This window comes from Rhamphochromis sp. 'chilingali' (genome assembly GCF_963969265.1).
Source record: "Rhamphochromis sp. 'chilingali' genome assembly, chromosome: 8".
Classification (NCBI taxonomy): domain Eukaryota; kingdom Metazoa; phylum Chordata; class Actinopteri; order Cichliformes; family Cichlidae; genus Rhamphochromis; species Rhamphochromis sp. 'chilingali'.
In genome coordinates, this window is record NC_137935.1 from 36,636,519 (window position 1) to 36,663,852 (window position 27,334).

Genomic DNA, 27,334 nt, shown 5'->3' on the forward strand with positions numbered 1-27,334 from the left:
TTTCCTGTTGACTAAAAAAAAAAAAATGCACCCTCTCATGGTCCTAGGGACCAAAAAATGGTCCGCACGATCAGCGGGCGAAGCCGCTGCTGCACGCCGGAAAAGAGGCGTCATTTCCGGCAGGTCTGTCCAAGCAGCCCGCTGTTTTCCAGCAGAGGTCAAATGTGAAGCAAGGGCGCCACCCGGTGGACAAATAAAAAAATTACAACTCTAAGGCCTGTAGTCCAAAACGAAACCCAAGCTGGAAACCTGACGACCCCTTTGACCGTATTTTTTCTGGCGTGAAAAATAGCGTTTATAATGGGTTTCAATGGGACAATTTTTGTCCAAAGGCATAAAGGTGGATGCATTGCTGTAGCTTAGCCATTTTAGGCTAATTTAATGAATTTACACCACAATTAAACAAAAAAAGTAAAAAAAAAAATCTTTGACAAATTTGGCTTTAATCCACTCAACACAGTGAAAATGGTTTAAAACTAAAAATTCAAAAGACAATAAATGTCCTTAAGACCCTCCAGGGGTTTTAACAAAGAAAATAAAGGTAAATTTTCTTTCACAGATTCACCGGTCAGAATCACTTTACACACAACAACAATAATAATAATAATAATTATAATAATAATAATAATACATTTTATTTGGAGGGTGCTCTTCTAAAAGCCAAGGTTACCTTACAAAGAGAGAAAAACATATCAATAAAACAGTAGATTAAAATAAATTAAGATACAAAAAACAAATAAACAAGATTTGACAACAAGATCTGTATTAAAGTGAGTAAGCCAGGTTAAACAAGTATGTTTTGAGCTATGACTTAAATAAGGGAAGGGGATCTATATTTCTTATGACTGGAGGAAAGGGCAGTTGACTGGTCCAGACCACTTTGAGCTGGGAGGCATGAAAAGAGAAAAAGAGAAAAAGACTAGGTGCAAGCTTTTTAGATTCTGTTCATAGAGGGATATTTATTGGACAACCACTCTCTGGTCTGGTTCATAGCAGGGCAGTCAGCAATGCATTTATTCTGTTCCTTATACTGTTCTGGCACAGATGCACCTTCATAGACAGCGGCAACAACAAATGTGGTGCTGGACAGAGGGAACAGAGTACTTTTGAGTTTGTAGGTCATGGAGTTATGGGCATATTCCACCCAGAAAAGCTAGAAAATCCAAAGAGATAGCTTAGTAGATGTAATACAGCAAAAAGTGGCCTCATGCTCTAGATTAGCCAGCGCCACCTGTCGATTAGTCTGCAGTTGAAAACCAGAAGAGAGGCTGACCTGGGCCCCAAGTTTGGAACACAACTCCTTCCAGACACGAGCTTTGAACTGAGGCTCCTGGTCGGAGACAATATCCTCAGCGAATGCATGCAAGCGAAAAACACTTTGAAGTTGAGCAGTCTCAAGTTTTAAGGAGAACTATGAAATGGACAGCTTTGGAAAAAATATCACTAATAGTTAATATTACAGTATTACATGAGGGTGGTAGTTGTGTGACAAAATGAAACACAATATGTTCCCAAGAATGACCCAATGTGGGTAATAGCTTTAATAACCTGGTAGGTGGAGAACTGGAGGTTTTGTTGCATGAAAGAAGCAGTTAGATTCTCAACCTGATAGCAAGTGAATCTGGCAGTATGAGCCCAGTGAATCACTTTCCTCTGACCTTGGAAGGACCATACAGGAGTGGCGAGGGTCATGCAGAGATGTTTGAAGGGGCGGGTGCTCAAAGTTAAAAAGGGGCACATAGAACCAGGCTGAATAACAACAACCGACATGCATGAAGAGTCTAATATGGAATCGCATCATACTATATCTTTGTGATCACGTGGAGACAATGCAAAGCAAACCTAGCCTATGTTTTAGCTGATGGCATACAATGTTGCTGTTAAAGGGTTGCTGGTGGTGCTCATGCTGATAGTGCTGGAGGGCGGGACTGTGTTGATCTGAGACTGTAGACATTAAAAAGTCCATAGGAGAGATGGTAGCTGATTAAACAAGTGTTATGAGATAAAAAAAATATAATGCAAAGATTGGTGACAGCACTTGGAACCATATGGTGATGAAACTGATGAAAAAAACTGTGGAAAATAAACTTGCCTCTGCCTGTGACTCACTCTCTTCCTCCTTCCATCTCCTCATCTGATCTGTCACTCTCCACTTGTGGTCCATCTGAGAACAAGGCACAATTTGCTATTGCATTAATCTATTATTTAATTGTCCACACTTAACAACTCTTGCACCTAATCCTTAATAAAGTAATGATAGAAACATGTTATAGAACCATAACATTGCAGTTGTGTTTATTATTGATTTCATTCTTGAATACCTCTGCAATTCAACAACTGGTACATGTGTTAATGTTACCTGTGCTCTTTTAATCCAGCTGGTGAGGTGCTCCAATACCTTTAGCAACCTCACATAGCTCCTTTTGTAGCTGTTTCCTCCCCCTGTCCTTACAGGGCATATCTGGTCAATGAGTAATAATTTTTAAAAAATCTATACACATAAAACACACACATGCACACACAATGACATTTTTACCTTCTCCAGAAGACTATATGTACTATGGCCACAGGTTTGCATCATAGCGCTGATCCACATCCTTCCCTTATTATTTATTCCTAGTGCTATAATAATTAAGTAATGAGAAATTTAATAAAAAGTAATAAATATAAAATACTGTATTTATAATGATTCAATTAGTTTCACTATCCACTCTGTGCTAGGCAGATGGGTGAGCTTATTACACATTTAAACTGTAGAGATACAATAATTTTGCTGCTGTAAAATCAGCATTTTTGTCATATTTGAAATATAAATCTAATATATTTAATTGGCGTCTTAATGTATTTTCTTTAAAACTGTGTTGTTTTTAAATATCATTATTATAATAATTCATAATTATGTCAAAATTCATTCTGGATAGTTTGGTTGTTGTTGTTGTTATTGTTAATAGTGAAATATAAGCCCCCCCAGAAAGGCAGGGAACAGCCCTGTATCTTACTGTAAAACCAAATATGTTCCCTAAAACAGTGGACAGTGCTACAGGCCCATGACACCCTTACCCAGTTAGTTAGCGGCTAATGATCACCACTACTGCAGTTAATAAAAGGACAGGTAATGTTTGTCACACTGTTGTGCACACAGCACACTCATTTGTTTCAATCCGTCAGTTCCCACAAGACACCTTACCACCATGTACATAATAATGGAAGAGGACGGTTTCTTTCTTCTCTGGCAACAGTTAAGAGAGAATTTTGTGTCTGTCCAAACAACCAGTGGATACTCTGTCCCCTCCAACCAATGCCTCAATTCTTCCATTGCCAGCTAAATAGAGAGCAATTCCTGTTTACCAAAATCATAGTTTCCTTCTGGAGCACACAGATTTATTTTACCTTCAGACTGCTGAGAAACCACAGCCCTGACCCCAGGATCCAAGGCATCCACCTCCATAATGAATGGTTGTGTGGTGGCCCACCAAAGGGCTCCACTCACACCCAGGTCGGGGGGAGGGGTTCTGCTGGTTTTTGGCGCAATGTGTCCAGTTGTAGTTTGGAGATGAATAAAGTCGGAATGGAAAGTTACAGCTCCTGTGTCGTCTGTACAATACCTCCACAGTTGGAGAGATCAGGCTGGAAAAGGATCCAGCATTGTTGGGATCCAATACCAAGTAAAATTCAGGCTGGTATCGATACCAATACTTTGCATAAGTACAACGTTTTCGATAGAGAGTTGTTGGCATTGATCAGAGGACCCGGTGGCGCCAGTCTCCGGCAGCCTCGCCTCTGTCAGTGCGCCCCAGGGCAGCTGTGGCTACAACACCAGTGTGTGAATGGGTGGATGGCTGTATGTAGTGTAAAGCGCTTTGGGGTCCATAGGGACTAAGTGCGCTATACAAATTCAGGTCATTTACCATTTGCGTAAAAACTTGATGTGTTTGGTAAATAAAAATGAAAAGTAGTGTATTTCAAACCGTATTCGGAAATACAACTGTATGACTACAAGACATCAGACTATTGTTCTTCTTGCTTAATTATGAAGAATTCACACAAGAACTAAAAAAACAAAACAAAAAAAACAACAACCCTGAAATCTATACCTACATTTTAAATATTCCCTTTCCATTCCAAAACAAATGTGACTGATTGAAAATAGTAAAGCTGAGAAAAAACATTATAGATACATGTCATTGTCTATTTATCTTATGTATGAAATATTTTGAGTTTTTTAAAGCATACAATGACCGTTTTACTGTATATTTTATATATACCTAGTCTATATAATACGCTGTAAATACTCTGCAATTTGAACAAATGGGATTCTGCAGTTTTAAGAATGCGGCGAATTCCCGTCATTTGAACACAACGCCTAGACACAAAGTCTCTCCTCCTCCTCCAGTTCGCCTCATCATATTCTGTTACAATTTACTTTTGTTTGTGTTTGACAAGGTTTGTGGCCTTGCCACATGTGTCACAAACCGCATCTTTGCTTTTTGTGGAGCTCAAATAGCCCCATACTTATGATAGAAAACTGAACTAGCGCGCACACGTGAGCCGTGATGCATTTATACAGTCGTATTTCCCAACTCACTGTGATAGGCAGAAGAAGTAGTTCCTATTCAGACAATCCAATAATATAGTTACTTTCCACTGTGTTCTTGTAAATTATAAGCTACAAATTTACCCTAAATTACTATAATATCGATAATGTAATAGGAAAGTCGATTCTGGAACATAAATGTCTGGTATCGGAAGAACCAATATTTCAGTATCAATGCGCACAATTTGACCATTCAAGGCACCCGTACTATAATCGCATGACAGCATCCGAACGGGTTGTTTCGACAGTGTTGCAAACAATGGTCAACTTTAATGCAGATTTTTTCTAGAAAAGGGGAATTATATAGCTAGATCTGTCGACGAAAAGCTCCACATGGCAGGTAGTAGACTAGAGAGATTTGGAACGGTATTCACAAGGTAAGACCAATGTTTACGCTTTTTATCAAGTAATGATGAAGCTAATGTGGCTTTTAGCTGTATCCACAATGTCGATGATGGTGATACTATTTCCGGCACTATAAAGAGTCTTTAGTTGGTACAGTATATGTGCTAGCCTTGGGCAGTAATACGTGTTTTATTCAGCCAACACGTGGGTTTACAACTATTAAAATAATTTAATTAATCAAGAAACATTATTCACGGGAACTGTGACCCTTTAAAAAGGGGGCGACGTGATGACGTCATCGGCATGCGACCAGTTTTGCGACATTAATAGCTCTGCTCTCTATCTGATGCGCCGAAACAGCGCTTGCTGGATCCTGATAAATATTGCAAATACGTGTACCTAGTTAGCGTTAAAATTCTTACAAACATATTTATTACATTCTTGAAATAATGTGATCATGAAATAGTAATGTGGGAGTTTGAGTTTTTAACAAATAAATAACAAACAAACAAAATAACAAATACAAATAAATAAATGAAGATAGATAGGGAGACAAAATATGGAGATTTGAAACAGGGATGTGTGCAAACGAGCTATAGCTTAATATGCTGGCTTAATATGATATATATATATATATATATATATATATATATATATATATATATATATATATATATATATATATTATTACTACTGTCAAAAATAGGTCATCTGTTCAGGAGTCTGATGGCAGTGGGGAACAAGGGGTTGTTGACTCTGGATGTTCTGGATCTCTCACTTCTGAACCTCCGCCCCGAGAGCAGAAGTGTGAACAGTCTGTGTTCGGGGTGTGTGGGGTCTTTGAGGATGGAGGCAGCCCTCCTCTGGACTCTGCGATGGTAGATGCTCTGCAGAGAGGACAGCGGAGTCCTGATGAACTTCTCCACAGTTGTTATCACTCTCTGCAGGCGTTTGCAGTCCATAGCAGTAGTGCTGCCATACCATGCAATGATGCAGCTGGTCAGTATGCTCAATACAATGCAGCTGTAGAACCTGCTGAGGATCTTGGCCAACATACCAAAATTCCTCAGCCTTCTCAGGAAATACAGCTGCTGCTGAGCATTCTTGACCAGCTGTGTGGTGTTCAGTGACCAGGTGAGGTCCTCAGAGATGTAGACGCCCAGGTACCTAAAGCTGCTCACCCTCTCCACTTCAAGGCCCCCTGATAAACAGGCCTCCTCTTCTTCCCCGTGTCCATTATTATCTCCTTTGTCTTGTCAGTGTTGAGGGTGAGGTTGTTGTCCTCACACCATGACACCAGACCGGTGTCTCTCCTGTAAGCCGCTTCGTCCCCCCCAGTGATGCGACTGATCACTGCAGTGTTGTCTGCGAACTTCAAAATGATGTTACTTTGTTGGAGGTGACAAAGTCGTGGGTGTACAGGGTGTAGAGGATGAGACTGAGGACGCAACCTTGTGGAATGCCAGTGTTTGTAATAATGCTGGCTTTAGTCCTGTTGCCAATCCTGATGGACTGGGGCCTGCCAGTCAAAGTCCTGTAGCCAGTCACAAGCAGCAAACATTAAAAATCATGGGATGTGAGAGATGACTTGGTAAAAAATATCTGACTTTATTTTATTTTTAAAGCATAAACAACTTGTGCAAAAAGAGTTTCAGTATTAGAAGTTGTAATGCCATCCTTTGTAAAGCATTCTCCTGTACAGTTAATGATAAGGAATTGTGTGTTTTCACATTATCAACAGGGTTAGAGACCTGATACGCTCTGGAGTCATAAAGCCAAAGGAAAAACCTCTCTGGTATGATGTGTACAAGACTTTTCCACCAAAGAGGGCCCCACTTCATGTGAAACCAGTTACCAGCCCTTCTGCTAAGAAACAGGAAACTGTGCCTGAAATCTTCTACAGTGAGGATAAAATTAGAACGTAAGTTCATGGCACACTCATGGCAACGAAAATAACTTTTTCCCTATATCTGAAGGCTCCTTTATAAATATTGTGAAAACGGCACCTTAGCACACACATAATATACATTTCTGGCTTTATCAGTCTCTCAGATTGATAGCATTCATTTAAAAGTCGGAAGCGGAGCATCTAAGAGACTGGTATTCAGATACTCTATTTGAATTCTTTGAGAATAAGTTTCTGTTCACAGTAACAACATGCAAAGTATTATACTTCATACATTATCCTGAAATGCATGTTACATTATTCCATATGCAACCTGGTCCATGGGCTAGGTTCATTTATATTATTATAATTAAAAATTTATTTCATTTTGATTACATATAGTTCCTTCAAGTGCAAGATGAGCCAGTTCACTGAAGATTGATAAGTCATCAAATTATGCAACAAGAAAGGGAAAAAATCACCTGAAACATTGCTAAGACAAGATAAGATAAGATAAGATAAGATAACCTTTATTAGTCCCACACATGGGAAATTTGTTTTGTCACAGCAGGAAGTGGACAGTGCAAAAGTTATGAGGCAAAAATTAGAATACAATAAGAATAAATACAGTACACAACTGTACAGAATAGAATAAAATACTATATACAGTAGAATAAAATAAAATAAATATACAATAAGATAAAAATAGAATACAAATACAAATACTATATACAACTGAGTAAAAATACAACGATGACAGTAAGGATTACTAATACCTACTTGTTGCCTTTTGAATGGGCGCTGTAAAAAAGAAGAAAAAAAACCTCTGTTCTGTAAAGTAAAATGTTAAATGTCTCGACTGAGAGAGGAGAAATGAATGGTTATTTGTCACAAAAAATGAATATGAATATGCCATAGGTCCACTTTGTTTCCTAAATAAATAACACTACACAGAAATGGGAGAAATATTCTTCAGATGTTAACCCAGATTTTTTTTCTTATATAAATACAGGAATATAGACAAAATACATGTAGTTTGCATATTCTTCTTCCTCTTTTTTTCTACCAAAACCATAATTCTGATCAGCACAGAGTGGACACATGTTTTGGGCATTTAGTCTTGGTTTGGAACAATTTTACATTTTAAACAGTGATAACTAAGTGTTGATACTAAGTGAAATATTTTTGTAGGCCTCACTAACTTCTAACTTGTGTTGTTTTTGGGGTTTTTTTGTTTGATTTTTGTTTTTGCTAGGGGATTCTATGAGCAGTATGGGAGAGGTTTGCGGGCTCTTGATCTCTCCAAATCAAACTTTGTTTCTACATGTCAGAGGTATGTTTGACTGTGTTCAGAATAGGGCTGGGCGATATGGCCTAAAATCCATATCACGGTATAATTTGAAGCATATGCGGTAACGATATATATATCGCGGTATATTATTTTCTTCTGCATAATGTATTTTACACACTATAAGGCACACTTAAAATCCTTTAATTTTCTCAAAAATCGACAGTGCGCCTTATGTGTGAATTCTGGTTGTGCTTACTGACCTTGAACCGATTTTATGCAGTACATGGCGCGCAGAAATCTGTCAAAAATGCTTTAGTACGACGTGCGGCTTCATAGTAGTAAGCTATGAAGCCGCACCGCTTGATGGATTGCCGGAGCATTACGGCTGCCGTAGTCAGGAGCCTCGCGGAGGAATCTGGGTCCTAAACTCCATCTCCTTCAGGTCCCAAAGTCAAATGAACACTGCGGCATCACTGAGAGTTAGAAAGTGTCTAAATTCTTTCATCTTTAATAAAATGATCAGCGTTGCTGCTTTACCAGGTATAACAATCAAGTTTAACATCCAGGCATCCATGAAAACAGAATTTATTAAATTCAACGGAGTTAGAAGTTAGCAGGAAGTTAACTCGCTAGTTTCCACCTAAACATGATATAGCATGTTCTGACTGAGAGATTTCTGAAAAAATTAAAAAGTACAGCTCTGCTATCACTTCCAACATAAATGAAGACAGAAAACTAAACAGCAGTGACATTTGTAGGGTTACTGAAGTTGAGCTAGCTGGTATATAACGATATGCTATGTGATTGCTAGCAAAACAGCTATGTTAGCATAACATTAGCACAGTGAAGCTGAAGGATGGCCGCTAACCCTTTTCCACTCGATAAAAGTTAACGTGAGGGTTTCTGGTGGTTAGGGACAAATGCAATTGCATGGCAGGATGCTATAAACGGACCAAACTTCAGTCAGGAGAACAACTGAGATAATCCATCCACAATACGAGGTTAGTCATTAATATACTGCAACAACATGGGAACAGAGCAGCTGCGAGAGAATTCAGCCTTAATGAATCAATGGTAGGGAAGTGGAGGAAGCAAAATTTTTGGCTTTCCCCATCTTCCAAAAGTGCTTCGTCTCTTTGCTATTACTGTCGCCCGGCATAATTTGCAGATGATGATGTTGTTTGTAGCCGCTGCGATGCTTTCGACCCAAATAGCCGCAGCTTGATGACACCATCAACATGCGCTATCGCGGTAGAGCGCTATAATCAAAATCTCTACCGTTGGCCAAATTTATATCGTTTCTACCGTATACCATTTATACCGCCCACCCCTAGTTCAGAATAACACACACAGTACTCCAGTCTTTCTGAAAACCTTTTAAAATTGTCTCTGGATATTAGATGCTTTTAAACTCATTTTCAATCTATTACTTGCATTTTTGTTTAGCAGTTTATCAATAATCTATGACTCATTCAAGTAGAGCTTGGTGACAAATGGTTCATGGCCAGTAGAAATTCAACATCCATGTTTTGACAGAGAACACAACAAACCAGTGACTAAGGGTTTAGGGTTTAGGGACTAAGTGACTAACCCTAACCCCACAATGCCAAAGCAATCATGTAGTTGGAATAAAGTTTGATCACATCATGTTAGGTTGATACACAGATCTTAGAAGGGGGGCAGCCACCAGCAGAGCATGTGTTAAAGCTTAGGCTACTGCAGTTGTACACATCAGTACAATGTGAGGACAATAAAAGACAAAAGGACAACAGAAACTTTTAAGGAATACTTGAGTGACGTTACTGAATATGAGACCCCAACAAACAAGGCTCAAAGACAAGGACATTGTTGAAAAGAAGGGTCAGAGGAATTCAGTAGTGTGAAGAACCAGTTTTAGCATACATTGCAACTGTGTCAAAAGCAAATGGAAGTAACGCCATGAATCATTTTTACTACACATACACCTACCATTCGTAAGTTAAGTTAAATCTATGAAAAATGCAACGATAACAGTTTGACAGGCAATTTTCACACTCTTCCTCTTATCTTTTTAATCCCGCAGGTTTGTTGACAAGTACAGAGAGTTAAAAAGCCATGGCATGCTGGATAAGTCCTCTTTGTTTGAAGAGACTGGGAAGGCTTTACTTAAAGAAGGTATCATCCTGAGAAGGCGAGGAGCTCCTCCTGTAAGACTCTTGTTATAATTATTACTTTGGGTTCCTACAAAAATGTTGTTTGCCCTGTTTTGACATGGTCACATTTTTGCCAGCTGCAAACTATGTTATGCCAGTCAGCTAAATTATGTAGTCGTGTGAAAACGAAAGGTTTTTACTAAAGAAAAAGGTGCCAAGTACATCCAAAGATTCATCTAACCAGTCAAAAGTTTGGTCACACCATCTCATTTAATAGTTTTTCTTTATTTTTACCACTTTTACATTTTAGAAACATACTAAAGAAATCAAATATATGAAGCAAGATATATAGAATTATGGAGCAAAGGGGAAAAAAGATAAATAACTCTAAATATATGGTATATTTTAGATTCCTGAAAGTAGCCACTCTTTGTTGGCATTGCTGCAAACCCCTGGCATTTTCTCAAAGAGCTTCATGATGTAGTCACCTGAAATGGTTTTCACTTCACAGATGTGCCTTGTCAGTGTTCATTTTTGGAATTTCTTGCCTTCTTAATGGGGTTGGGACCATCAGTTGTGTTGTGCAGAGGTCAGGGTCGTACACAGCTCAGAGCCCTATTTGACAACTGTTAGCTGATTGGTTCTTTCCATAATATGAATTCTAAGTAAAGAGAAATGACAGTCCATCATAACTTTTAAGAACTGAAGGTCAGTCAGTCTGGAAAATTGCTAAAACTTTGAACGTGTCCCCAAGTGCAGTCGCAAAAGCCATCAAGTGCTATGACAAAACTGGCTCACATAAGGACCGCCCCAGGAAAGGACAACCAAGAGTCACCTCTGCTGCTGAGGATAAATTAATCAAAGTCAAATGTCACTGTCTCATCTGCTGTTCACAATATTAAATGGTGATCTTAAAGAGGTTATGGACAATTTTGTCCATGCTTGGTGGAAAAAGAAATGCTTAGGAGCCCCTGAAATGATACCCAGGAAGTGACTACAAGAAGAGGGTGAAAGATTGTCTGAAGCAGTTACAACAAGACAAACCCCTTGACCAGACCTCCTACCACAGGCTACACCCAGGGGAAGCTACACCAAATCTGTATTGTTTACTGAAGAAGGATAAACAGGGTGTGCCTTTAAGACCAATTGTCTGTATGATCAGCTGGGTCACCTATAAAATCACAACGTTTCTGGCTTCGATCCTCAACCCATTGGTAGGCAGCTCTGAACACCACATCCAGAACAGTTTGGATTTTGTTGAGAAGGTGAGAGATGTCACTATGGAGGCAGATTGAACAATGGTCTCACATGTTACATCTCTCTTACTTGTGTTCCATTCAGTGAAGCAGTGGGGATAGTTTGTCAGAGATTATGGGATGACCACTGTCAGCACTGGCCAAGTGTGTTTGCTCTTGGAACTGTGTCTTCATTCCATATAATTCATGTATACGGGTCAATGCTACAGCAGAAAAATGGGTGTGCAATGGGTTCCTGAGTGGGTTCTCCTTGACTCCCTGCTCAAACCAGCGTTCGTCCCTGTTTAGCCAGAGGTTGTTTGGTTTCCCCAATGTCTAAATCATATCAATTCTTCTGGCACTGGCAATGGGAGACCCAATCCTTGGGGTAGACCAATCTTTGGCACAGCGTATTTTGGTGTTTAAAAGCCACTGAAACGCTGTGTTTAGAATAAATGCGTCTTAATTGTTTCAATACTTTTTCTCCTGTGAAAAAGGCCTAACCCAGGGATTTCTCTGGATGAAGGGAAAGTGAGGGGAAGTTAAACTCATTTTTTGTTTCAGAAATGTCTGAAATTATTTTCTTTGACTAGTTCTTGTCATAAATTACTATAGCCACTTTTTCTTAAACCAGCAACTTTGTCAGGTAATGGATTAAATTCATTTTATTCTTCACCTCAAAACTCACCTCAAAAAGGGAAAAAGTTTGCTTGCTTTTTTGCTTTTATTACAAAATAAAAACAAAAATATAAAGAGAGAGAGAGATTACTAATTCACAAGTACAAACACAGTTTTGTTTTGATTATTGCATATTATCATTGTGTTGCTTTTATTCTGCAGGTTTTGGCCGAGTCCAGGGATCCTGTGCTTGACCTGAAACTGATAGACATGTTGGCAGAGCAGCAGTCCGCTGGGACTGACACAACGAAGACAACAGAAGATAAAAATTCATAGATCACAGTAGCTCAAGAATCATTTGGTGAACTGCATATTTTCTCTCTTACCAGCTGTTATGATCAATGTATTTCTGTTTTTGTTTCTGACACCCAACAATTGTCTGTTTTTAATTTCTTGAAAGCCCATTGCACACTGCACCAGCGGCAGCATGTTGCCATTAAAGATTCAATGGCGCTATAAATCATGTCAGTGCAGGTGAAAAGTTACAAAAAAAAACCCCAGAAAAGAATGTTATAAGTATTTAGAGGTCTTATGTCTGGCAATAAAACACATTGTTATAACATGTAGAACTGTTGTGAAATTATTGTAATAGTTTTGAACTTTTCTGATCTGAAATTTCCCAAGTTTTTTTTAGTTTTTGTGGTTTGCACCTCATCTATCTTGCCTTCTTGCTGACCTGGAAATTAATTTCTGCGTAACATGTTGAATGATGCCTCAATACCTACAAGCACCACGTGGACAGAGGAGGAAGCGAGTATGCACAGGGTGTATCCTTTGCACATTAACTTTAAATATATAAAATAGTCTTACAGCTTGAATTCGGGAGAACTATGCCAACAGCTACTTTATCATATCTATAAGTTGTTTTGGTTGTTAAGATGATCAACTGCCTTTAAACTTTGGCCTTCATTTTGTGTGTGAGAGAAATTATTGGGTCTTTTGTAAGATGGTACTACACTGAGAATTTAATTAAAAGTCGCCCTTAAAATAAAGCATATCATCAGTTCAGTTATGCCAAAGAACACAAAATGCAGAGAAACAATGCAATAGTTTTAATGCAGCTGTGCCATTCATCTTTTGACATAATTTAGCTGCAACAAAAGGATGGCATTAATTCCTGTTAACTCTGCCTGTTTCTTATGTCTTCTTTGCACCTTCCAAACCTCGAGGAGAGGGACAAGTTACAAGGAAAGAAATCGAGGATGTACAGACTGAGAAAGAGGAAAACAGTTTGAACTAAAAGCACTCACTTGGCCGGACCTGTCTTTATTTGGGGACATAGAATGTTTGTCCACTGTTTGTAAACTACTGCTGGTTTTAGCCTGATATAAACTCAATAGCCACTTTGTTAGATATACCTGTTCAGCTTCTCAGTGGAAAACAGGGCTCTGTTGTCCTATTCTAGAAAACCAAAAAAAACGCATTGGTTTGGGTACGTGGATGACACCTGGGTGAAAATCAAATGTCAGGATGTACCACAATCACTGATCACATCAAAATAGATAAACATCAGGTTGAGCAGGGAGAATATGAAAAATGACAAGCTAGCTTTTCCAAAAGTATTGGTAATATTTAAAAGTCCAAGATGGTGCCATCTCTCGGTTCATTTTTAATTTCTATTTGCCAATTCGTCTGATTGGGACCCGATGAATGTAAAAACAAAGAATTACAAGATTTTTTTTTTTTTACCTGATTTTTGTTCCTGAGAAAAATTAGATCCACATATGAGGACATTCATTTTAAATTTTGATAGAACAGTGGCAGTATAACGTCCTCGTAAGCGGGTACCAGGCCCAAAATGTGATGTCCACATAGATGGATGCCAGGTCCTAGGAGGTTAATATCCGTGACTCAATGCTGATCCTCCCCTGCATTGCCAGCGATTTGGAGGACTCCCACCACCTCTGGTGTTGGTACCAGAGGAACTGCATCGATGTGATCCACCTTGGAATCTTTCGAAACAGAAGGGCTGTAGAAGTGGTTAAAATACGTGGCATGTGTGTACGGGTTAGATCTTAGATGTGGTGGATCCTTGCCATCGGTGATCCTGCCTTTTTAGACCTTTTTCTGCCCTCAGACAGCGCTGCCAGGGGAGGAAGACAGGACAAAGATATACTGTGGAAGAAAGCCAGAGATAAATAATAACTAATAATCAAGTACATAGAGGTGTATAAACAAATGCATATCGAGTGAAAAAGGGGACTGAAGAAGAAACAGTGTATCATGGGAATCCCCCAGCAGCCTAGACCTATTGCGTAACTAAGGGTGGGTTTAGGGTCACCTGATCCAACCCTAACTATATGCTTCAGCAAAAAGGAAAGTTTAAAGGTAAATCTTAAAAGTAGAGAGGGTGTCTGTCTCCTAAACCCAAACTTGAAGCTGATACTACTTCTACCACCTTCTAATGATACTACCTAAGAGAAGCACATATAATGTAAACAGACCTAGTCCTGGGCGCCTACCATACAGATCAGAATGTAACGTTTGAATCTAATGATCCACTGGTGCAGAAATTGGGTGTCATCAGGACGCTATAACATAGAGCTAACAAAATTCCCACAGCGACAGCGGCCAGGGAAGTAGAAGAACATCATATCTGAGTAAGTGTAGTTATCCCAGCCAGACAAAGCTGGAAAGGTACCTAAGGAATGCTCCAGGAGAGAACAACAATCTAAACAAAAACTTTTAGTGATCCCTTATGTGCCAGGGGCATTGGAACAGAGACATAATTTTCTCAAAACACTGCATCTCTGTGGATTTCAAACCAAACAACCTTTGGCTAAAGAGCACAATATAGAAGAGACTCTGCAGTCTAGTTAAACCTACAGACCAGTGGCAACTCTTTCAATGATGACATTCTAAACAGGCAGGAAGCAGGCACTTTGTTCCAGAGTGGAGGCCATTTATTTAGGCCATTCATTTAGTCCAGGCCTTGTGCCTGACACTTTTCAGGGAAAAGGGTGGTTTTTTATTGTCAAAGCGTTTTTTGTACAACATCTCTCATTCACCCATTCATACAACAACTTTTTTTGTATGAAGGAAGTGCTTTCTATCATCTGTCTGTCTTACACATTCATATTCCGATTAATGCATCAGAGAGCCCAAGGAGCAGCCAGGGGTCAAATCATGAGTCTTCTGATTAGTAAATGACCTGCTGGCCTATGAATTACTCAAGCATAAAAAGGTACCCAATACAAGGAAAGAACCATTGTTGTTCATTATTTGGGTGCTAGGAAGTAGAGCAAGTCATCTACTAGTTCAGTCCTTGGCTGCTCCCAGTCTGAATGTCAAATATCCTTGGGCAAGATACTAACCCCAAGTTGCTCATCGAAGCATCCATAAGATTAATAATGTGTGTGAATATTAGATAGGAAGCACTAAGAGCTAGCATAGAAATAAAGAAGCATACAGAAAAAGTGCTTGGGTGAATGGAGCATGTTGTATAAAAATGCTTTGGGTGCTCAGGTAGAATAGTAAAATGTTATATAAGAACAAGTCTATTTACCAAAATTAGTTCTAGAAATGCAGGAAAATCCTGTTAACTCATGCTCTATTACAGGTACAGCTGCTCTCTTACCATTACTACCAGATAAATTTGCATCTGTTAAATTGCACAAACACTTTTACCACTACTGCACCTGATTTCCCAGTCTCGAGGTCAGCCACCTCCATTTCCAACTCTACAAGGTACACACAGGCAGCTCTCAAAAATTAGACATTTTCTGCTCCATTGAAACTTAAAGGACTGTTGCGAATTGGAATTGCTTGTGGAATTTTGTCCACCCAATACCAAATTTTTGAACGTTCTAAGGTGCTGGTGAGTAAATAGCAGTGGTTTACAAGAATAGCTTAAACTGTCTTACTCTTTACTCTACTACTACCCTTCAAAATTCAGTGGGAATAGCTAGTTTGCTGTATGGTAACCAATCTACCAACCTCAAATTCTGCAAGGATTTTCTGAATGAATTCTCGTGAATAACATTAATCTAGACCAGGGGTAGGCAACTCCTCGAGTGCTGGTGTCCTGCAGGTTTTAGATCTCACCCATGTGTCAACACACCAGAATCAAATGATTAGTTCATTACCAGGTCTCTGGAGAACTTCAAGACGTGTTGAGGAGGTAATTTAGCAATTTAAATCAACTGTGTTGGATCAAGGACACATCTAAAACCTGCAGGACACCGGCCCTCCAGGCCTGGAGTTGCCCACTCCTGATCCAGACACTTAAAGTACATTTAAGAATGTATTTTAAGTGGCAGAACAAATGAACAAACTGTTAATCACTTACCTGAGATGAAATCTGCTCAGCTGCTTTGAAAATAGCTTCTAATTGGTTCCTTCAATAACAGGATGGCTTCTCAGGAGTAAGGCCATCATGCAGTTCAGCATCCTTAATGGTTCTGCTATAAACTGGTAGGGGAGCCTTTCAGTGCATCCTTTCAGAGGAGGCTGGAGGAACTCTGAATGGTTGGAGGCACACAAACATGTATTCACATATTCCACAGTTATTTACAGTTTACCATTTTGATTTTCTCATCCCGTGGACAATAAAACACATGGATGCAGGTTTATTGTTAAATTTTGTAAAGCTTATTTAACATATCCAGCTGCAGCCTCACTGTGATCCTGAACTGGAACTGCTGAAGCAGTTAAAATCATACATCAACTAACTGTATTTATCCAAACAGGCTGAACTAATCGAGGTTCACTGAATTAGAGACTTTAAAGAGTTTTTTCTATGTAGGAATGTGTCGTACTGATATACCTGCAAACTTGACAAAACTGCTGTTTTTCAGACTACATGTGTTAGGAGCTGGGATGGCATGTGTGCTTGCATTTCCTTTTTTGGAGCAGGTAGGAGAGGCAATGATCCTCAGGGTTCTCTAGGCACATCTGTGGAACATCATCAGATGGGCTATTTAAAGAGCAAGTATCAGATTATTTTCTTAGCCTAAGTGGTAATGAGCCAGCCGTCTTTATATTTAACTACGTTCATCAAGGTATTCATGGATTCCCTCATTCTGTGTTTCCTGCCAGCTTGACTTCCCCATCTGCCAGCTCTACTATGCTTTGGATACATCAACTCAGGACCCCGCAACCCAGCTCACCCGCATGATCACTGGACCACGTCTGTCTCCACCACGGCTCCCTGCCCTTGCCCCAGTACAGAGTAAACATGTGACAAGTAAGCTCTCCTCAGGTACGTAAACTGCTCTCCTATGCCCTGTTTCGTTTACTCGCAAACCTCATGCTCCTTTTCCCTCTCTAGATAGTTAGAGTTTCCCACCAGCACATCTCCCTCGCCTCACCATCTTGTGTTTCCCATGACTACACTGTAAAAAAAAAACCTGTTTCACTCCAGTTGTGGTTGTCTGAGTAATCTGTCCACTTTTATTTCACCTAACAACATGTAGCTATCCTTGTTTGTCAGTTTTATGTGACACAATTACTTCTTATGTTTGTTTTCTCATTGTTATAATTGGTAATTACTTACATTTTGATTAGATACTTTGAGTTCACAATTGGAATACAATGTGTCAATGCTGCAGGGGGGTTGACTATCCCAGCTGCCACAGGGCAAAGGCAGGACAGACTGCCAGTTTATGCACGGAGCTAACACAATGTATGTGATAGAAAATCCACTGAAATGTACAGCCTCACGATGCTGGACTTGGGATGAAACCCTTCATGCATGGTAAGGTGCTTCCTTCTCTTGATATCAGTGGGTTCTATCTCCTCTTTTGGCTAGCTTATTATCCCAGCAGAGTACCTGATCATGGGCAAGGCATAGGTGTTGATAGCCCGGATCTTGTTCTTACTGTTCAGCTGACTCCTCAAGAGTTGCCTGACCCTCTGCAGGCCCTCTGACCCTCTGGTTGCAGCTTTCTTAGCGGCCTCTTCATGGTTCCCATTTGCCTGTGGGATCCCCAGGTACTTGTAGCTGTCCTCTATGTCTGCAATGTTGCCTTCTGGCCATTTGATCCCGGCCCCGCTGGTGTTTTTATTCAAGATTTTACCGACTTTTTATCTTCCATTATTAAACTTGAGAAGGTCTTAATGATTGGGGATTTCAACCTCCACGTGGATGATCTTAGCTGTAGCATGGCCTCTGACTTTCTATCCATTACAGACTCTTTTAATTTTATTCAGCATGTCTCTGGACCCACCCATGTTAAAGGCCACACCTTGGACCTTGTGTTTTCTCTTGGCTTAGACATAACTAATGTGTGTGTTAAGGACGTACAAGTGAGTAACCATTCCTGTGTTACTTTTAATCTTAGCTTCCCTCTGTACACACCACCTTCTAATCTCATGTTCCATAAGCGGTTCATAAATCAGGATGTTGCTTTGAAGTTTTCTAATATGTTGGACCCTCATGTGATCAGTGGCTGCACTGATGCTGATGTTGCTACACAGTGTTTTAACAATCACTGCTTGGAAATTTTAAATTCAGTGGCACCTATGAAATCTGTCATTGTTGCCTCAAAAAGAGCTCATCCATGGATAAATGATGACGTAAGGAAGGTCAAAAGAATCTGTAGGAAAGTAGAACGCCTTTGGAAATCAACTAAATTCGAAGTTCACAGGTTCCACCTTAGGGAACTTTGGGTTTCCTTACATGAAACCATATCTGCTCTTGCTCTTGACGAAGGCGGTCACACTTTTCTCCTCTCCTCCTCCTCCTCTCCCTTAGCTTCCATGCTTAGCCTCTTATGTCCTTGTCTAGTCTCGTGTTTTTTGTATTACTTTTCCCTGGAACATTCTCTCACAGTCTGTTCTCTAAAACCTAAAAGAGGAATTATGGATTGGATCAACTGGTCCCTAAATGCAATTGACACCCCTTTCTCAACGAGAAGTTTGGGCTTGGGTGAGCCTGAGTGCTGAAGATATCTACCTATTCTGAACCATGGTAATAGGGTTCTGGCTGATCGGAGCTGGCTTGGACCTGTCTTTATCCTGTTTTCCTTCTCTCACCCCAACCGGTCGCAGCAGATGACCGCCGACCGCCCCTCTCTGAGCCTGGTTCTGCCCGACGTTTCTTCTTGTTAAAAGTGAGTTTTTCCTTCCCACTGTCGTCAAAGTGCTTGCTCATAGGTGGTCACATGATTGTTGGGTTTTTCTTTGTATCTATTATTGTACGATCTGCTATACAATATAAAGCGCCTTGAGGTGGCTGTTATTGTGCTATATAAATAAAATTGAATTGAATTGAATTGAATTGAATTGAACTGAATTGAATTGAATTGAATTGAATTGAAATGAAATCAATCCAGGCAGTGCACAGGTTGGTCAGTCTAGTCTTGTAGTCTCAGCTGACTGCTCAGTCTACCTGTAGCTGGTATTGCCAATTCCTTTCTGTGCCCCGCTCATGTATTGAACAATGTGCAGGTTCATCTTAGCTCCTATGATGCCTGACAGGAGCTTCCATATAGTACTGAGGCTGGTTAGTGGCCGGTAGTTGGATGGGACCCTTCCGGAGGTCCTTGGGGATCAGGACCGTCCAGGCTTCGGTTAGCCATTCCAGGTGTCTCATCGACTAGCAGCTGGTTCATTTGTGCTGCCAGAAGTTCACGGAGTGCAGTCAGCTTCTTCAGCCAGTAGCCATGAACTATGTCAGGGCCTGATGCTGTCCCACTCTTCATACTGGAGGTCTGCTCTTTAGATCCACTAGCCACTGAGCATTGCCATTATGGGTTTCGTCCTTCTTAATGCTCTTCCAGTATTGCTCAGTCTCCACCCTTTGCGGGGCTGTTCTCATATTGTTCCCTAGGATTCCCATAGGTGGATTCCCATTCATTTGCTATGGCGGTCACATTTCTGACCGGGAACACCACAGATCTAACAAAGTTGATTAAAACACTCAAAATTCAACGAAAGAGGTGCTCATCACTTTTATATGTTCAAGTGCATAGTGTGGAGGATGTCATAAGGACTCGAGGTAATCGGATGTAAAACACAATATTTATGAGTTTTTTCATTTGTAAATTGGTCGGATTTGACCCGAACACAACAGGAAGGTTAACTATATCTATATTTATCTTAAGATAAGATAAGACAAGATAAGATAACCTTTATTACTCCCATGCGTGGGAAATTTGTTTTGTTACAGCAGTGGACAGTGCAAAGTTACATAGAAACATTAGAAAAAAAAACATTGGAATAAGATATCAATAAGATACTGTACACAACTGTACACAATAGAATAGAATAAGATAAGATGCTATATACAATTGAGTAAAATACAACGATGCCAGAAAAGATTATTGCACTTAGTGTTATTGCACATGTGTGGATGTGTGTGTTTGATCAGTTAAAGTCTTTATTGTGGAGTCTGACAGCAGTGGGGAGGAAAGACCTGCGAAATCTCTCCGTCCCACATCGTGGGTGCCGCAGTCACTGAAGGAGCTGCTCAGTGCTGTCAGAGTCTCCTGTATGGGGTGGGAGATGTTGTCCAACAGGGATGACAGCTTAGCCACCATTCTCCTGTCACTCACCACCTCCACTGGGTCCAGAGGGCATCCTAGAACAGAGCTGGTCCTTCTGATCAGCCTGTTCAATCTCTTCCTGTCCCCAGCAGAAATACTGCTGCCCCAGCAGACCACACCGTAAAAGATGGCTGAGGCCACCACAGAGTCATAGAAGGTCTTCAGGAGTGGGCCCTTCACTCCAAAAGACCTGAGTCTCCGCACTACTTGCCTGTAGAAGGCGTCTGAATTATGAGTCCAGTCCAGTTTATAATATTTATCTATTGATAAATGTTTTATTACTTCATTTTATATGGGTTCTTGACTTTTGTTGTATGTATGCTGCTTTGACAACTCAACTTCCCTCAGGGATTAATGAAGTCTGTCTGTCTGTTTTTTTATATCCATTTATTATTTTCTCTTTTTAAATTGCATTTTCTTTTTAATTTAAAAAAATTAAAAAAAAAAAAAATTGCATTTTCAAAAAGACTTTGAAAATCAGCTTTTTAATTAAAAATTAGAAAAATAAAAAATTAAGAGATTAATTTAGAATTTGGAATTTAAATGAATTTACTAATGTACTTTATTGTACAATTCATGATGAAAGCACAAAACTCTTTATTTCATGACTCATCTGGACTGCCACAGTACTTCAGTCCATATTTGTCAGGAAGGGCATTTCGTCTAAAAAAGAAAATCAAGTATGTGAAGCTACCTTCTGTGGCAACCCACTGTCAAAAGGGAGCAGCTAAAAGTTCTTTTTTTAAATTTTAAAATTACATTTCTACATGCAGCAACAAACGATTACACTGACCACAATTTTTAGGTGTTCCTGAGTTACGATAGTGAATTTCAATTCAGATGCATGTGTGTAATGCAGTAGTGCCTGAAGGCCCAAATTAGACAACCATTAGATATTGACATGAACTGTTGTGTGGAATGTAGGGTTTAATTGTGCACTCAAATGCAGTACACTGAAGACAGAAGTAACATAAAGCAACATTTTATTTCTGGTGATTGCCAAGGTTTACAAAGTGCAAAAGGAATAAGTGACGTTTCACTGGATAGTGCAACAGAAACATACTTAAATAAATACATATAAGGAGCAACACAAGGCAATCTATAACAATTCTAAGAAGCCCATTGACAATGCAGATTACAGCCCCCTCAACATTCACCTACTATACACTCCAATAATAAAAATCTACACACGCTTTAAATCCAAAGTGGAGCAAAGTTGTACATACAGATTTAAATTAGCATTAGCAATTCACCAAATTTCACATTTTTAACTTTTTATACATGTCTTTGTGAAACTTGCAACTGTCAATTGTATATAGTGATTGTATCATTTGCATTGTGATTTTTTTTTCATAGTTTTTGAACTCTTGGATCTCAAAATGTTAAAATAATAAAGTTTTAGATACAAGATACTGCAAATGAAATTTCCCTGGTCCAGTTATGAGTTATTACGTCTAGTAATATCATTCCATGACTCCAGGTTTCCAAACAAAGTGTTCTTTGCATAATGATGTACTTTTGGTGTTTAAGAGGTATTAGCTGGGTTACTTTAGAGCACTAGATTTCACAATAGCTAAAACTAATAGTAGAGTCCCACACAGAAAGTCCCTCCCATAATATATTCAATTATTTAAATGAAAAGCAATTTTAAAAAAAGGGGTACGCTAGGCCTTAGTTCCCTTTTCAGTCCGTTTTTTTTTTGTTGTTGTTTTTTTTTACAAAGCTAATACAAATACAAAAAATTTCTCTCTCATAGCCAAGACTTCCTAGTCCATCCCAGCCTGGCCATATTAGCCAGTTTAACTTTTACTTTGTCTTTGCTGTCTGGACTTCTCTTGGAGGTGCATTCCACAGTTGAGTCTGTTTCAAACGAGATAGCTGGGGCATGTCCAAGTAGGCTTCCTTTCTTTTCCTGGGCCATGGTTGCTTGAGTCTGCAGAAACACCTGACCCCTCACGGAATGCCTGAGTTGCAGCATCAGGGGGTTATGGTTTGAGTATAATTTGACAGGATTCTGCTCCTGACGGCAGCAGGTGGAGCAAGCTGAGCAGAGTATGCGAAAAATATAAATCCACCCCAGGTAGTGGAGCTCTGCAATGTTAAGGATGAAACAGCCCAAGCTGATGCTGAACATAAAGTTCAGGAAGATGGTCTTCTCAGTGGCACGTGATACAAAGCAGTCTGTACGAGTAGGGCAAGGATACGAGTCACAGCGATACAGGTGAGGCACTTCAAACCCAAACAAGAAGTACTGGCCGACCAGGAAGGTGATCTCCAGTACAGATCGTAGTAATACATGAAGAATGTAAATAAGAAGAACCTGGTTGGACTGCTGGGTGGGGTCCTCTCCCATTTCATCATAAGCTTCTTCCAGAAGGCTTTTCTTTACATCTTCCCTCTCACTTGTATTCCATTCCCCACTGTAATGAGGGTAGTAAGTGGGGATGTTGACCTTTATTGCTTCCATGCCATCTTTCCTAATTTCCCCGGACCTTTGTTTGGGAACTCTCTGGGATAGCAGCTGTGTCCTCTGGCCATCAAGCTTCTCATCCTTGGCAATCTTATGCAGTACAAAAACTATGTAGAAAATAGATGGAGTAGAGACGAGTACAATTTGGAAGACCCAGAACCGTAGATGTGAAACAGGAGCAAATGTGTCATAACAGACGTTGTTGCATCCAGGCTGTTGGGTGTTACAGGTGAATTTGGACTGCTCGTCACTGTAGACAGCATCACCCACCAAGGCTACCAGCAGAATGCGGAAAATGAGCAACATAGTGAGCCAGATCTTGCCTATCACTGTAGAGTGGTTCTGGACCTCAGACAGAAAGCGACCAAGTATGGACCAGTCACCCATGGCTTAATCTTAGACAGAAAGTAAAAGGGGCTATTAATAATAGGACAACTTAGGGTGTACTCAGACTAGGTTCAACTGACTGAAGTAATATATACTAGCTTAAACCTATTGCCAATTTCTTGGTAAAATGATAAGCAGTAATATTATTCACTGATGAAGACTCTGATATGTAGCTGAAAACTCTGGAAAATATATTAACTTATATTAACTCACTACTGTATATATTACATTATAATATATTATATATTAGATTTTAAATACATTATATATACAATAAAGCATTTGCCATGTAAAAACACTTTTTTGTTATCACTTAACAATTGAAATATATAAATATATTTGTTACAGTCAAGTTTGTTGAAGCATCTCAGGATCACAATTATGCTTTTAGAAACATCTGTTTTAGAGAGCAGAAAGAGACCTTCCAACAGTTCTGAGTGGTTTGTCACCGTAACTAAGTTCATTTATTGAAAACTGTATTTAGGTACAAATTTGAAGAACTTACACTTAAATATGAAAATATCTAAATATGTCTTAAATATGTACTTAATGTGTTAATTTCTACTTCTGCTGCACTTCATTTCAGAGGGAAATGTTGTGCATTTCTCTTGTAACATGGTCGACTACAGTGCAGCCTATGTAGCAACTCACCTTCATAAACTCATCTCCATATTTGCTGTGGGAAATGGCTTTGTGTGTTTCACAATTGGTCAGCCAATCGCTGTGATTGGCTTGAGTTAATTGAGGGCAGGTGTATCTGACTGTACTCATAATCTACACTGTTTATATTCCACACTGAAAACAGTGCTGTCATATTTTTCTGTCTGCAGGTATGTGCCCCAGACTCAAGATGGCTTAGATTAAAACAGTTTATAGTAATCATTTGCTGTTATTCTGTGAAATATATAATTAATATTGGTGACTGTCAGCCTATTACGTATAGGGTGTTGAGTCTGGGGGGACAACTGCTGTTCTCTGTTGAAATTTGGACTGTATTTTTTATTCCGTTTTGCAAGTGGGACACTGAACTGTTTCATTCCCCAACTTTTATGTGATGAATATAGTACCTGGGAGTATTTTTCATTGATCTCAGTGATGTGACTATTGTTTTATATTTTACAATTTTCTGTCTATCATCTTTGCTCTTAACTGCGGCTGTCAAACCTAGAATCTTTGTATAAAACTCTCAGTTTTATTAGTTTAGGGCTAGGGTTAGGGTTTTTTGGAAATTTAAATTTACAAGCAGACAAAAATTTAAAATAAAATCAAATGGCCAAAGGTTTTTGTTTTATCTGTTTTACATCTTCACCCAAAACACTTTTACTTGTTAAAATATAGGACTGGTTCATTAAGCGTATTCAGCAGCTTAACCACATTACTGATCATGCATGCTCAGGCAAATCAATAAAGCATTATAGCAAATGAAGTATTGTGAAACCTAATGTCTGACACTGGTAATATTATTGTTGTATAGTAATGGTGCTTCCCCCCCCCCCCCTTCAAAAGAAATATATCAAGGAACCATTCTCAACCCTAAACAGTGGATTTTACAGGAACTCATTTCAGTTTTCTTTTTTTATCTTTTTTATTCTTTTTTTTTTTTTTTTTTACAGTATTTAGCTCATTATTGTTATTGTAGAAAAAGCTATTTACATATTTATCTTTACTCTGATGGTGGTTATTTTTTTCTAAAATGTTTAAATTATTTATAATCTACTGAAAGGTCTCACTGAAAATCTTTATATGAATAACAACAAATCATATAGAGAAAACTTGACCTTAGGATACCCAAATTTTGGTCATTTTCAATTTTCTTCCTGGACAATAACATACTTTTTTAGTGCATTTTTAGTAGACTCAGAGAAGTGTTAAAAAAATACAACCATGAAAAAGCAGCATTTGAACTCAATAGAATCCCATTTGAACTCACCTAACCTTAAGGTTTGCAGCATAAATCCGCATAATGTAGCCTTTACTGCACCATTTGCATGGCTATTTTTGATTTAAAATGTTGATGAATTGAATCCCGCTGAGTGTGGAAAGAGAGAACACACATTAAGCCAGTCTATCTGAAGCTGACATTGTGCTATTTTACAAAAAGGCTGGCAATGTACAATACAACAAAGCACAATGAGTGGGCTCATTTTCTGAACACCCGGGAACTGTAAAACAAAAAGCATATGGAACAGGCTGGAAAGTAAACATAATGCAGGTCTTTGCAAAGGCTCTGCTTGAACCACCTCGAACAGTACAAGTTACAGACAAATTTTGTTACTTTCTAGACTATAGCAGGTTTCAGCTGGAGTCAGTATGTTCACATCTGTTGTATCCTTTGATAGCATGCAGCAGCGGAGTTCAAAAGGGAAAAAAATGTTTTGGTTTTTGCATATGTAATCAAGTCCCAGACTCTGTAGATCATAACACAGACTCTCTTCTCTTGTCACAAGGGCCTTAACAGTGGAAATAATTGTGCTGGAGAAGTGTTCAGGAGCAGCTTCTCCGATGAATTGTGTCTTGTTCTCATATTTGTTACTAACTTATGATTTTATACCGATTTAGAAAAAGGCTGATTTAGCTTCAGCAAAGCAGGATAAAACTAAAATACCCAGTTAGCTAAATGTGAACAACATCATAAATCAAAGTAAAATAAAATGAACTGAGTACATTTATTCAAAAATAATTGATAAGTGACCTTATAGCTAATAAAACAGAAGATTGCCTGATTTAAATTTGGCTGATTTGTTGGTGAGGTGGTCAGCACTGCTGCCTCACATGAAAATCCTGGGTTTGGATCTATTGGGCTGTTTCTGCTTTCACTGCTCTGAGACCAGTTACTCTCTGTGAGTTCTGTGAAAAAAGCTAAACATGTAAGTGAGCATTCTGTGATTTATTATAGTAAATCACAGAATGACTTAAGTTCTGTATATACGTTACACAGTAAATTCAGATCTGGAAAATTATGAATTTTGTATCGCTTTTTTGCAACACTCTTGGCCTTTAATGGCCTTTGGAGTGCAGTGAAAAGAATTTTTATAAGTTTTTAGCATTTGGCAAGTAAATGGTTGATTAATTAGAGGAATTTGTGCCATGTTTGATTTCAGACTCAACTATCAATTTTGGATTAAAGGCCTTTACACACTGAGCGTGTAACAAAAAAACAACATGAACTTCCAAATTTTCTGGATCTGAATCCGTCGCTCAATGTCGCGCTTTTGTGAAAAGTTGATCCTCAAAAAACGCACTGTGAAACAAAGAATGAAGTCAACATCAAGCAAGATGAGTTGGTCCTGATGCTTGTAAACAAGAAAAGCTAGAAATGAAGATTCTGGGTTCACTCAATTCCCAAGTGAGTGAATTACCTACTTCACTCACTTAAGAATTTTTTAGGAATAAAAAGAATTGCCCTCAACATCTATCAGAACCAGCTTTACTGACCAGTAGTTATTTATGGTCAGTAAAGCTGATACTAGCCTGGTTACTTATTAGTTCTCAATGTAACATAATAGAAAACAGACAATATTTACAATAGAAACATATATTGCATATTTATGTTTATGGTGCAGTTGTGCAGGGGGCAGAGATATTGGATTAAATTATGGAATAAATAAGGGATAGATAACTTGTTATTTGTTACTATTAACAGTACATATAAAGACTGAGAGAGAAGGAGAGAGAGATATAACGAAATAGTCCGTACAGCACAGTTTGATTCAGCAGCACGTATGTCACATGTTTAAGTACATCTGTCTTGTAACATTTTTTTTTCAGTCTCTAGTGACAAAATATATGTGAACTATATGAAAGGGGAATTGTTTAAAGTAAAGTTTAAAA

General features: G+C 39.0%; 2 protein-coding genes across 3 annotated transcripts; one reads left to right on the forward strand and one right to left on the reverse strand.

The window, feature by feature from the left end:
- Nucleotides 1–4,795: 4,795 nt before the first annotated feature.
- mrps23 (mitochondrial ribosomal protein S23) lies at nt 4,796–12,729 on the forward strand. Of its 2 annotated transcripts, XM_080888649.1 has the most exons (5): nt 4,797–4,971; nt 6,681–6,860; nt 8,080–8,157; nt 10,178–10,301; nt 12,323–12,729. In XM_080888649.1, exons 1-5 carry the CDS (start codon nt 4,928–4,930, stop codon nt 12,434–12,436), a joined length of 540 nt encoding a protein of 179 aa, XP_080744775.1. In that variant the 5' UTR covers nt 4,797–4,927; the 3' UTR covers nt 12,437–12,729. The 2 variants fall into 2 exon arrangements, with proteins under 2 accessions (XP_080744776.1, XP_080744775.1); XM_080888650.1 differs by lacking the exon at nt 8,080–8,157 and having other exon boundaries at nt 4,796–4,971.
- A 9,667-nt stretch (nt 12,730–22,396) lies between these two features.
- LOC308400645 (gap junction delta-2 protein) lies at nt 22,397–23,503 on the reverse strand (the record flags this gene model as incomplete). Its single annotated transcript, XM_080888482.1, has 1 exon — nt 22,397–23,503. One exon carries the CDS (start codon nt 23,501–23,503, stop codon nt 22,397–22,399), a length of 1,107 nt encoding a protein of 368 aa, XP_080744608.1.
- Between the last annotated feature and the right edge of the window lie 3,831 nt (nt 23,504–27,334).

Coding starts and splice junctions, on each gene's coding strand:
- mrps23 (XM_080888649.1), top strand. CDS start 4,928: ATGGCAGGTAGTAGACTAGAGAGATTTGGAACGGTATTCACAAG. Junction 4,972..6,680: donor TTTGGAACGGTATTCACAAG/GTAAGACCAATG, acceptor CATTATCAACAG/GGTTAGAGACCTGATACGCT. Junction 8,158..10,177: donor TTTGTTTCTACATGTCAGAG/GTATGTTTGACT, acceptor TTAATCCCGCAG/GTTTGTTGACAAGTACAGAG.